Source organism: Diorhabda carinulata, chromosome 6, assembly GCF_026250575.1.
Source record: "Diorhabda carinulata isolate Delta chromosome 6, icDioCari1.1, whole genome shotgun sequence".
NCBI classification, from domain to species: domain Eukaryota; kingdom Metazoa; phylum Arthropoda; class Insecta; order Coleoptera; family Chrysomelidae; genus Diorhabda; species Diorhabda carinulata.
In genome coordinates, this window is record NC_079465.1 from 10,523,798 (window position 1) to 10,537,551 (window position 13,754).

At 31.7% G+C, this 13,754-nt stretch overlaps 1 protein-coding gene and 1 long non-coding RNA gene across 2 annotated transcripts; one reads left to right on the top strand and one right to left on the bottom strand.

Annotated features, from left to right (window-relative positions):
* Positions 1-154: 154 nt before the first annotated feature.
* LOC130894777 (facilitated trehalose transporter Tret1-like) lies at positions 155-10,845 on the bottom strand. Its single transcript, XM_057801761.1, has 2 exons — positions 10,601-10,845; positions 155-1,512 (listed from the first exon to the last, which is right to left on the bottom strand). The coding sequence occupies exons 1-2, from the start codon at positions 10,740-10,742 to the stop codon at positions 173-175; spliced, it is 1,482 nt and encodes a 493-aa protein (XP_057657744.1). The 5' UTR covers positions 10,743-10,845; the 3' UTR covers positions 155-172.
* LOC130894778 (uncharacterized) lies at positions 3,849-5,428 on the top strand. The gene is made up of 3 exons (XR_009059386.1): positions 3,849-4,195; positions 4,279-4,854; positions 4,940-5,428. It is a non-coding gene; the product is annotated as an uncharacterized LOC130894778 (long non-coding RNA).
* Positions 10,846-13,754: the final 2,909 nt, after the last annotated feature.

Below are 13,754 nucleotides of genomic sequence, written 5' to 3' on the forward strand. Positions count from 1 at the left end.
CTTATGATGAAGAATGTCGAATAGTATTATAGAATAAAATAATCAAGCATAATCTTCATTGATTGTATACTTACCAATGAAGATATAATATTATTAATTTGAGATAAAAAAAATTAATAACTAAAATATTGAAATAAAAATACATTTCATACATGCACGTTTATTACAAATTTTAATAACTCTGTAAAATATCTTGAATTTCTGATAAACTCTTCCCTTTGGTCTCTGGCAGAAAAATATGAATCAACAAAGCTCCAAAAATACAAAAACTACTAAAAGCCCACACTGCCCAATGAGAGCCGATACTGGCAGTTATCAAAGGAAAACTAAAAACAATTGTGAACATCATAATATTGCCTATAGTAGTGAGTAAGCTACCTGCTACTGCCCTATATTCAGCGGAAAACATTTCATGCATAATTGCCATTGGAATGGGACCAATACCTAATGAATAGAAACCAACATAAGATAGGATCAAAGTAAGAGGCAACCATCCCAATTTGTCGAGTAATTGTGAGTTAATATGTTTCAAATAAAAGAAACATCCCAAACCAAATAGGGATAGCCCAGACCCAACTGATGAATATATCAACATTCTTTTTCTTCCCAACTTTTCTACAACTGCTGAAGTTAAAAAGAAGCAACTGATTTTAAGTATTCCAACGGCAATAGCTACATGGTCGCCTGATATGCTTGTTTTAGCGGAATTAAACAAAGGCGCCAAAAAAGACATTATTACAGTGATACCTGAAAGTATTTGAACTTGGCATGGCAATAGAGCCAACATAAATCCTACTTTAGTTTCCTTATTTGTGAAAAACGATAGATAACCAGGACTTTTCGTAGCAAAGTTTTTTGTTTTATCACTTTCTACTAATTTATGAAACTCACTTTCAATCTTCGATGAATCTTTGGTGTTTCTCAATTTTTTCAGAGCTTGTCTACATTTGTTCTCTTTTCCCTTAGATAGTAAGTAGGCAGGAGATTCGGGCAAGAAGAAAAAGGAAATTAAAAATGGAATAATTGGTATCATCAATAGAAGTGTCAAAATTCTCATACTAAAATAAGGTCCTATAATGAAGCAATAAAAATGTCCTATTTGATGGAATAGGCCTAAGTAACATCCAAACTTGGCTCTATTATGATCCTCACAAATTTCTGTTACATAAATTGGGATAACAGAGAAAGATCCAGCTAAAAAAGTTCCGACGATACATCTGGAGATAACTATCAATAATACAGAAGCACTGAATGCTAACAAAATGTGAGATATGAGTAAACCCACACCCATAGTTAGTAAATACATTCTTCGTCCAATAGTGTCCGATAAACGGGGTAGTACTAGAGCTCCGATTAGACTTGTTATAATTGGTGACGCAGCTATCATGGAAATATCTGTTGTGGTTGCAGGTGTTCCCAGTGGATTTACTTGAGTATCATTGGAAGTTAATTTTGGTATCACCGGTGATGTCCACACTACTGATGTACCGCTCACAACCGTCAACAGCTGCACTGAAAACGTACATTTGAATATTTTATTGAACATACTGCTTTTTATACGCCTCATTCTATGAGTGAAGATTGTTAGTTTCAGTTATTTCATATATACATTCTTTACACGTGAATTAAATTCAAAGATATAATTTTCTTAAACATTTTATTTCAAACTTGACAACAGTTGCTGAAAGTTCAAAATTAACGACTATGCGGTAACTATTCGATTAAAAGACAATATGACTTTAGTTTAGTTGGATTTCATTATATTACTTCATACACACAAGACAATCCACCGAAATTGGCATTCCTAATGAATCGCAATTACAAGGAGAACTCTCGTTTGTAGGCTCTAATCCGAACAGCTAGCAGTCGCTGCAAATTGGAATCAAGTTGTTAAACATTCCTCAGTAAACGCCTTCTGGCGACATCCTCACTTTCAACTGCGAACCATTGGTCAAGTATATCTCTAGCAATAGACGGCGGTTGGTTCGCAGTTGGAAGTGAAGATTTCACCAGAAGAGAACTACATGAATCAAGTAACAGCGCCGAATAGCTGTGTCTTCAGTTCGAAAAAAAGATTCCGAACGAGAGTTCGGTACGCCACTTCGAAGAGACGCAACAACGTCGAAACTAGTCAGTGGTAGTGCCTATATTTAGATTTTTTTTTTCAATTTATTAAATATAGACAGAAAATATCAATAGTTGAAATACATGGTTAAGTTAGGTTAGTAGAAAAATCATCCCGCTTCCTTCCGAGACGCCAAAAATACTTTTAAGTACAATCATCTAGTGTTTGATATTCCCGTTTTTCGAACTCCGGACATTTCTAAAATAAAAGGTTATGTTTAGTATTATCAGCTTCTTTGTCTTTGCTCCTAGCAGTCATGAAAATTATTTCAATTCTTGTCCTTGCCCATTTAAATCATTCCAATCCAATTATTAATACTGAAGGTACGAAGTATGTTTGAACTTTTCCCAATCTAACAAACAAACAAGATATTTTCTATTTTCAAAATTATTTTTATCTTTTAACATAGTGTATACAGTTAGCCCAGTGATATTGTCACTTTTTTAAATCTTTTAAACAATAGTTGCCGTCTTTTTCCTCAAATTAGGCATTTACGTATGCAGTTACAACTGATAAAAATACATAAAAATACAAAAAAATATTTCTCATGACTTTTCAATCCTTCTTATACAGTAAAGAATTAAGACAGAATATATCGTCAGTAGTTAAGCTAGAAATTACTTCATAAATCCAACAATACTTCAAGAAAACTTTTAAGTGATCCTACCAATAATAACCTGGATTTAGAGTGAGCAGTCTTTATGAAATTAGCTTTAATAATGGCGACAAGTTTGTTGAGCAAATTCAGATATTACGGGTTTTAAATGCACCTGTCTTATTTAAAATTTGGATGAATAGATAAATCGGGTATTGCCGATCACGCTATCAGTCATAATCATAGAATTAATATTAATAATTCTTCTATAAGTATTGAGACTGTTAAGTATAAAAATAGTTCTATTAGAATGGTTGCATACGAGTTGCGTCCCACGGTCACATTTTAATCCGGGTTACTGTGAGGGTTGTATATGAATTGCGTCCCGAAGACTATCTAATAAATGTGGTACTAAATACCTGTGTAAACTAACAATACTTCCCAGAATTATCGATAGCGAACACACTGTTTACCTTAAATCTACACCAACACCCACAATTACACTGTCTGACGGGCGTTTCGATAACCAAGTTATCGTCGTCAGAGAGTGAAGGTAAATTAAGGCATAATAACTTGACTTACTTGACTGGTTTTATACTGAATTGTCCTACCAATACAACTTCTGGGGAGAAAATTAATTCCAGCGGGAAAATCTCCTTGACGAGAATGTTCACACTTATTCCTTGTAATATAAGAAAATCTCAAATAAGGACATACCTTACAGCCCACTCTATATTTTAGTAGTTAAGAAATGTATGTGAAAATTCCTGCCAAGGAGGTATTCTCGCTGGAATTATTTTTCGATGGAGAAGTTGTATTGATGAAAAAAATCATTATTAATTAGGTAAGTCAAGACTATAACTGCGTCATAGAACGCACCTCAGACATTGTAATTGTGAATGTTGGTTTAGTGGTAGTGTAAATAGTGTGTTCAGTATAAATATCACCAACGATTCCAGAAATTTCAACTTAGAATTATCGATATCTAAATATTGGATTCTGGTTAAGCATTTTATTGCAGCTAATGTTCTGATTCTGTTAACAATTTATCCAAATCAGAACACTGCAACTGCATTAACTGAAAACAAATTTTTAGATGTTTGTGTCCTGTTAGAAGACGATCCACACTTAAATACTAGACAAATATTCAGGGAACTTGATATTTCGCAAACATCTGTAATGAAAATTGAACGTGACAAACCTAATGATAGAAAAATGTTACAATCAAAACGATTCAAATTTTTTATGCAATGTTATATTTTGCGATTAGGCCACTTTTTATATTAATCGAAACGTATATCGGCATCATCGTAGATACTGGTAACAATCCTTGTTGGATGCGTGAGTCCCACACCCAATATTCCGAAAAACTGATTGTATGGGCTGTAATAATTGGTGATAAAATGGTCCGACGTATTTAGATCTAAGGAAAAATAGTATTATACCTGAGTTGGCTCGGAGATTTCCCGATCCAAGTAAGTATTTTTAACTACATTTAAAAAAACATCAGACAATAACAATATCCCAAGCGAAAATACCTAAATAATGTCTTTCCTAGGAAATGGATTGGAAGGTGTGGTTTTATCGAATGACCCCCGCGATCACCCGACATAAATCCTTTAGAATATTTTCTGTGGGGACACTTAAAAAGCATCCTTCATTAAACAAAACCTGCCAACATTTAGGAATTAAAAGATAGGATTACCACAGGGATAAGAAGAATTTGGTAGTCAGGGATGCTGCAAAATGTATTGCTAAGTTTTAAAAATGGCATAGCATGTTGTATTTAAGTAAATGGAAAACATTTTTAGCAATTGTTGTAATCACCTTTACTTTATGTTCTTCAAAATTCGTATTCTTTCTATTTTTTCACAAATGTCTGTTTGTCTTCAATTGTTGTAGGTTTTCTGCGCTTTGATTTGAATGAATATTTGACTGCACCAGTTTCGTTAAACTTGTTACTAACTTACTGACACTAGACCTTGTTACGAGATTTTAATTAGCACATAAATTATTGGAGAATATTCAAATTAAACGAGTTTATTCAATCGTAGCTATCAAAATGTGCAGTATTTATTTAACTTTGGTGAAGATACTGTAATTGCATCTATAACTCCGAAATGATAGTATTTAGGTATAGAGAATGTTTCATGAATAATAATCAGTATTTCTTAAGGATCTCGAAAAACACAAAATATATTGGGTTCATTATTTTTCAGGAAAAAGGAAGGATCTGACAAAAATGTAGATATCATCATAAAACCGGGTATATCCCAAGGCACCAATATTTATAAAATTCGTACAAGAAGTTTCCGAGATAATTGATGCGTTCCACACATAAAACTCACTCTGTACATAATACTAACTGATTAGCATAACACCCCTTCTCTTGCTGTTATAACTACCAAGTATGGGGATGTCCTAGCCTAACCTAACCTAACCTAGCCTGTAGATGAAAAAATGGTCAACCGGGACGCAATTAGTATTGATCTCGACAGGTCTAGTTCATAGCGGGACGTCACTGATCTGAGGCATTTAGAATTAGCTAATAACCTTATTTTACCGTTCTCCTGTTGGCCACAAATTCAGTAACGTATATTTAGTTTCGTTCTTTATGAAAAAATATAATGTAGCTCTATTAGATACAGTTTTAATTTTAAGATTATTTTTGTATAGCTGCTCTTCTAATAAATAAAAGTTGTTGGATATAACTGCTGTTTGTATACCGATACGAGGAACAAATCGTAAACAAGTTAACAATTTAGCACAGTAAAGTTAGTAAATTTAAGTTTATCTTTTATCTCTGAAGATGATAACAAGGTTAGCGAAACGCACCAGATAGTGTAATTGTTAGTATTGATGTAGTGGTATCAGTAAAGAATGTGTTCAGTACCTGGTTTTAGTTTTAATTTGAAATCACACCCTACTTTTTGAATAGCCCTCGTATAAGAAATATAAAGTAAACGGCTTCAAATCTGCCTTCAAAATGTTGCTTGCTCGGAAGATTTAGTTTACAAATCGTAATATGCCAATTGGTCAGTTCCATTTCATTTCGCTAGAAAATTATTGAGAAGTAGTCACTTCGGTCGTAATGTCAATTGCATTTCAAGTATAGTGTTTACAAAGATGCTGTCTTATGTCTACCAAAACATAAGCTATCTTTTATTTTCTTGTAATTTTTGCTTCCTAACAAGACCAAACGAATAGAAATAATTGAAAATATCTGAGGTTAATTTTGAGTAGATCCTTTGCATGTACATAAGTTTGTATTCTGTTATTATTTGGTGATATGGTTATCTCTTTCCCAACACTAATATTGGACAATTATTTTTTTTAAACACTGATTCTTTGTCACTTTTATTTTGACCGAGATATAAAATTATTATTAATTTTTTGGAAAAACATTGATAACATTTTATTATCTCTACCAACGAGGTATCGAAGATCCAAGGACATAAGGTTAAAAAGTGAGACAAAATAAATCAAGTGTACGATAATTATTTATCGATTGCTAAGGTTAAACAGGCGTTTTTTGAAGGTGGTTGTCTGATAGTTATACATTAATACGAGTTAACAGATAAATTTTGAGTAATTGAAAAATGTGTTGGATGTATCATTCAAATTTTGAAACCAAGTCTTTCATCATGGGGATAAGAAAAAGTTCCAGATCTAAATAGTTTATGGATGGAAGTACTAAACATCTCCCAATAAAATACTCACAAATATAAAAAAGGTATAGATTTCATAGAATTTAGTTATAAAATATTGTTTGCAGAAAGCCTTTCAAAAATTTTTACTGAAAACTAGAAGAATCATACCAACCATGTTCTGAAAAAAGATCAAAAAATGTAGGACTTTTACAACCGAATGAACCATTCTAGAGCACATTGTTTTGTCATTCCATATGGTGGCAAACATAAGATTTATTCTATGTTTGTTAATGAGCATATCCTGTATTTCAATTGTATCGCATTATTTGTATCATTTTTTGCATTGTTCTTTGCCATTATTTCGATAATATATATAAATAAAATACTGACAAGTGAGATAACTCATAAAATTTGGTCAGAAAATTAGATAATTGGCAAGTTGTATGACTTTTCTAAAACTATTTCCAATTAAGGAACCACCGAAAACTTTTAATTTGTAATTTCTATTTTTATATACTTCTCCATCATTTTCTTCCTAAATGCTCAATAAGATAATACATTCAATGAAATATTCATAGTTGAAGAATTTTTCGATCGACAAACACATTATCAGCTTGATAAATGCAATAAAATTTAAGATTTTTGTTATGTCTAAACATTCAATCATAACCATTTTAAATGCACTACCAATGTATAACTATTAAAATGATGAATACCTACACTAGAACAGAGACTTATGACGTCATTTTCGTATGGTTCGTTAAACCAAATATTTACCTAGTTACCTAGACCTGTTATTCTAGGGAACCTATTTTTCAATGTTTCATTTTACAGGTTAGATGAAAGTATAGATAATAATTCAAAAATATAACTTTTATAAAATATATGAACTCACTTTTTATGTTAAAAAATCCCTATTTTCCGTTACTAATAACCATTTTAATGACAATTTCAACGTATTTCGCTCGTCTTCCATTTTCGACATTTTATAGGATTAATTGATCTTGATATTTTTCTAGATCATCACTATTCATTGTTATTTGTCTTTTGAAGTAATTGAAACATCGACCTCAATATTCCATCATTAATATACTGTTGACATTTGCAAACACTTATACGACAAAGCACTACCACGTTACCAAACGCCACATGTCAGATCTCGATGCTCTATATAGACATCTGCGAATAGCGGGGTGAGGATCCATAAAATAGCCAGCGCAATGATCTAATCTTACATTATTAGACTTTATTAATTAATTAATTAATTTCACTATTGAGTAGATAACTCTTTGCGGCTAGTACATAATACCGAGCTCTCTCGGTAATCACCTGACTTTACTCGTTTTTACTTTGGTATTGCAGTCAATTAAAAACTGAAAATTTCTCAATACATACTTTTCCCTATTACAAATTAGATCTGCCTGTCACTGAAGGGCGTTTATGATTATTATCATTTAACTTTAATGTGTTTCGATATTCTTAATTATAATGAATTCATTCCATCTGTATAACTTTTTTGTAACTTCTTAGCACCAAATTTCACAATAGATACAAAAATTTAACTATAAAAAAAATTAATGAAGACTCAACTTTTTTTTTTCTAATAAAGGATGGAAATATTGGCCAAATATCAATTTCGAGAAAGTAATGGGACAAAAACAGTACAAGTAAACTTATAGGGATTGCGGTCAGCCTTAAACAAAATGGGAGTTGCGGGCTTTTCTATTTAGACATTAGAATTCTATCGGTTTTTTAATAAGCCCTCACGAGTGTTTTTGTTAGATGCGTTCAGAAATTATGTATCTAATGGTATCAAAATACAGAGTCTTCAATTGGGAATAGTATATCCAATAGTAGTAGTACCTCAATTGAGAAATTAACATTGTTAATTTTGCTTAATGGCAACAATACAAATTTGATAATTATTCGTGCTCATTTATTTTGATTATCTTCATATTTTGAAAAATATGGAAATATGTCAAAACATTAAATTTTTACCTGTTATTTTGAACTGATTTTCTGTCAAAAGAGACCTAAAACGGAGAACATATTAAAATGTATAAGAAAAAAGTTAAATAAAATTTAATAGTTATTTAAATTCTTTCTTTATTTTGCTATGTTGTATGTTTGTTTATGATTGAATCTGCAATCTCGTTGCATAATTTTGAATTTTGAAGTACATATACACATGAAATACTTTCCCTATTTCGGTATTAGAACAATATTATTCCCCTACGCATTTTCGTGTGAGAATGGTAATTTTTTGTAATGGGTTGGTTCCATCTTGACAGCTGGACGATGCATTATTCGGTAACGTGTAAGGGTGGTGTGAGGTTATTTCAATTTTTAGATATTATTTTCAATAGATTAAAATGAGTTTATAGACAAAGTAAATATAGTCGTGAAACATGAATAAAACATACAAATCAACAGTGGAAGAATTTCTTGTAAAGACCTAACTTTAAAATGAATGGATAGTTTAATATATTGCAATATTATGTGTTATTTATATTCTTATCTTTATTTTGCTTTGTTGTGTGCTTGTTTGTAAGTGAATCTGTAATCTCGCTGCATAATTTTGAATTTGAATTTTGAGGTACATAAAATACATTTTCTATTTCGGAATGAGAAAACTGTTATTCCCCTACGCATTTTGGTGTAAGAATGGACTCCATTTTCAGTACTTGGTTGGTGCCTCTGAATAACAGTTTCATTTTTACAGCTAGCTGGACGATGCAATATTCAGTCATGTGTGAGCGTGGTGTATAGTTATTTCAATTTTGAGATATTATTCACAATAAATCATAGTGAGTTCCTTGACAAAGTAAATATAGTGTCACTCTCTGAAGAGGTAATACAATTTTCTAATCAAAATTGGTTATCCTTTGTGATAATTTGGAACATTGACACAGCAGTGAGATAAAATGGACAAAATGAAGAATAATTGAATTTTTAGTGAAATTTAATAGTGTAATGTAGTGTAATGAATCATTTGCAACTTAAACAATGTGCAGTTATTATAACTTTTAACAGAAATTGTGGCGTTTACCCCTGCGTCAATTGAAATATCAGGGATGTTTTCTTGAAAATTTAAAACAATGCCCGACTTTACCCACGACTTTGCTCGCATCGAATCCATTAAATAAGTATAAGAAATCATTATAATAGAAAAGAACGAACTCTGTAGCTATATTAGAACCTGATATATAGATCTTTGAATGTAGAAAAATTGCCAAAAACCTACAAAAATCCATAACTCCACATTGAATGTCCGCGCCTAGCTCCTTTCCAACTCAACCGATTTAAGTGTTCAAAAACCCAAAAGGTGTTTCAGCGAGTGTTCTTAAACCAAAACGAAGTCTCTATCTTGAATAGAACCTGAGATATTGAGGATAGAACGTGTGTTTGTGAAAAACTCCCATAAGTAATGTACAGGGAGAAATCGCATTTGAGTATAACTTGAGAATGGTGAAAATTAGATGAAATCTGGCTGATCTGTGCATCAATACCTTTCAATGGAAAAAAAAATTAAGCAAATAGGTTGGGTGGAACGCCTGAACGGACTCGGAATGGAAATCATCATATTTTTTAATATATATGATCCTTATTACTTATATTTTAATATACTATTCTAAACTGGAATTCGTTTCAAATTTATACGACATTAAAATTGTTACTAATTAAAAAAGTACAAAAAGTTTCTTTCTGCTAAAACATCACTTCTTAAAGAATGTTGCCAAATAGTTTTTGAGACCTGATGATAAATTCTTATTTTAAACTAACTTGAAAATAATAGAATTAATAGAAATTATACCTGTCATTCGGAAACCAGTGAAAAAAGAAATAAAATTCTCAAGTTAAAGGATGCTAATTATTCATTATCTGTTTTCTAATAAATATGAACAAGCAGAGATTTTATTCTAATCGGCTTTTTCACACTGTCTCTAATTATTGTATCTAGTAGATACACTTATTCATAAGTTAAAAACATTTCCAGATATTCCTCTATTACTATTTTCATCGGAAAATTCTGTTTCTGATAGCTACACAAGCAAGAGAAATGTAACATGGCAATTTCCGTCGTTTTCTCAAGTTAATTTATTAAACGTGCAGCGAAGAAAACTGAAATAATAATGAGCAAGATTCCAAATATTTTTTCAATAATTTCTCAATTCTTACCCCTTCTATGAGTACATAAATAGTGTTAAGAAAATGATGAAATGAGCTCACCTGTAAAAACTGCCCAATATAAGTAAAATGAGTCTGGTTTGTGGGTTTGATGATTAGATTTAATTTGTTTAGAAAACTTTGTATCATCTGCTATATATTGAATTTCTTGTTTATCTTCTGTTAATTCTATAGCCGATTCCATTTTATTCTTATTTTTCACTTACAGTCTTCGTCATTGACATTGATTAGAAATATTAAAATATACTCAGCATACCTCGTTAAAATCGGTGTTCTTAAGATATAATGATTTATTTACTACGCGCTTATGAGTTTTTATATTCTCGTATTATTTATTTAATAATATCATGTTGTTTATAATAATGTACAAAATTGAAAAATACAGTGTTTTTTAATCACTATAACTTTCATTTATGAAATTTATTCACTCCTCGGTTGTTAGATAAAGCAAACTTTTTAGATATACTTATTCCAATTACAAATTAGTTTTGCAATAGTTATGTAGAGTTATAGCTATTTATTGACATCAAGTCATTGTACTGTAATCATAAGATTACCAGTAATCAATGGATACATTGTATCAAGTATACGGCTGGGATATATCTTATCTGTAGACACTTGTTATGAAAATAAGTTGGATCCATCCAATTTACTTATATCCTTTTGCCCACAAAAATGTAGGCTGAAAAAAAATTTCATAATTTTTGACATGTACATATCATGTGATTCAAATATTCAAACGTTTTGATATGATCTTGTTCATCATCAGTAACATGTCCAAATAACATAATTAGTCTGGATTTGTTTTAAAAGTATTATATATTTAAGTATTTTATTTGAGTTTCATCATAATTTATCGATAATATTAGATAGCTATTTTCCGTTGAACAAGATGATAATATGTTACTGGTCGTCGTATTTTATCAAAGAAATAGTCAGTGAAGCATGTGAATCTACCGAAAAATGTTTCCTAATCATCGTATCGTGAATTAATTGCTGGAATTTAGAGACATTTTCTTGAATTTATTAACTTGAGACACTGTGCAGTCGTAATTTTAATTGATGCCCAAATAATCTTTGGACAAGTCTGACGCACCAAACTTGTTAGGAAGCTTCTCAGTATCCAACTGCATCTCCGATTATGAAATTGATCATAACTAACTGATCGTTCCGTAGGTGTCAAAATCGTTTACTACTTATCTGAACCATAACTTCTCTTGTCTGGCATTCCACAAGGCTTCTTACTAGCCTTCCTACTTCGCATCATTCATATGTATGATACTCTAGCATCCTGCAACCCTATACAATCCAATGGAGGGTTACTCTCTATTCTCATCGAAAACTTAAGCCATTCCTACCCAATTATCTATTTAAGAATGTCTTGTCTAACGAGTAGTCGATTCCAATACAGCTCCGGTAACATTGACAATTCCGTTATGCGATTCACACTATCGAATCAAATAATTCCAATGACAAATATATTCTTCTCATCCCCTTGGTTAGCACTAGGCGGCCCCATTTCTCTAAGCCCAGGAGGATACTTCCTCATCTCCCATCGTCATCAGGAGAATACCTCCACCAAACTCCACCTCGTGGATTGTCGTATTCATAACGTTTCCTGTAACTTGGTGAATCCGTTCACCAGCCTAATGGCCCATGACAGAGTACAATACAGCCTCAGTTGTCCTCGAATTTACTTTCAACACGAGATATAATTTATAGCACTCTACAAATAGCTGTCTGGTTTGTCGAGCATGTTTTTTTAGAAATACCCTCTATCAAAACCAGCACAATCACAGCCCTGCAGACGAAAAGCTTTTCTATATCAGGGTCACTACAGACATGATCCAAATCCCTTTGATCCTAATTCCCAAATAGAAACGTCTCACTATGCAATGGAATTTTTGAACGGCCTCGTTCAATTCCTAATCCACAAATTGAAGAAAAGATTCTAGGGATGTCGTGGTTCATCTCGTCGAATAAAACTTCATATACAGGATTCTTAAGAAATAACTTCTACATCCTCATTACCTTCAATTCTATAAGAATTCTTACCAGAATATCCGGAATCACGTCTTAGTTTGTCTAAGAAATCGGGGAGATTTTCGGCTACAAATTTGAATTCTATTCACCGATTAAAATTCATTTACCAGAGCAATTATAATAAAATTATGCAACTAATATGTGTAATTTGCCTTTCGTTTTTAGGGATGGATTATAGTCTTTACGGGACTAAAAAATTCCTTATTTTAAATTTATTGAAGAGAAGTTTACACCCCGATCACTAAATTTAAGCAATAATACGTCTCAATTTGAAGATATTAGATGAGAACATGTGAATTTTGTGCACAAAGTTCTTGTGATACGACGGGTATTATGGTGGTATCTACATTGTTGTCAGATCTCTGCTCTGTCTTGAAATATAATGAATTTTGTCATTTCAAATGGATCACCCTGTATATTTTGTGGTTTTAAAAATCCTTAAGAAATACTAATTATTTTTTGTGATATTCTCTATATCTAAATTCCATAATTTCAGAGTTATAGCTATATTATCTTCATCAAAATTACAATAAATATTCTACATTTATATGGCTACAATTGAATAAAATCATGTAATTCGAATATTCTCTAATAATTTGTGTACTAATACAAATTTAGTAAAAAGGTATAGTGTCAGTAAGTTGGTAAAAAGTTTAACAAAACTGGTACCGTAAAATATTTATATAAATCATGGCGCAGAAAAACCTTAAACAACTGAAGACAAATCCTTAAATGTTTGTGTCATATTAGAAGAAGATCCACATCTGTGAAGTAGAAAATTTTGCATTTTGCAACATCCCTGACTGCTCAATTTTTCTTATCTCTGTGGTATTCCTATCTTTTAATTCCTGAATATTGGCAGATTTTGGATTTATAAACGATGTTTTTTAAGTGACCCTACAGGAAATACTCTAAAGGATTCATGTCGGGTTATCGCGGGTCCATTCGATAAAATAACTACGTCTCACCACACACACATAGGGCACCATCTTGTTGTAGCCAAATATTATCGCTTGGGATATTGTTATTGTCTGAAGTTTTTTTAAATGTAATAGAAAATTCTTACTCGGAATTAGAAGTATCCGAGACAACTCAGGTATAATACTAGAACCCTCAATGAAAAAGGATCCAATTATTTTGTTGCTTATTCCAG

Excerpts from the sequence above, each read along its gene's own strand:
- LOC130894777 (XM_057801761.1), bottom strand. The coding sequence starts at position 10,742 with ATGGAATCGGCTATAGAATTAACAGAAGATAAACAAGAAATTCAATAT. Across the intron at positions 1,513-10,600 it reads ATATTGGGCAGTTTTTACAG|TGCAGCTGTTGACGGTTGTG; the intron begins GTGAGCTCATTT and ends GTACGTTTTCAG.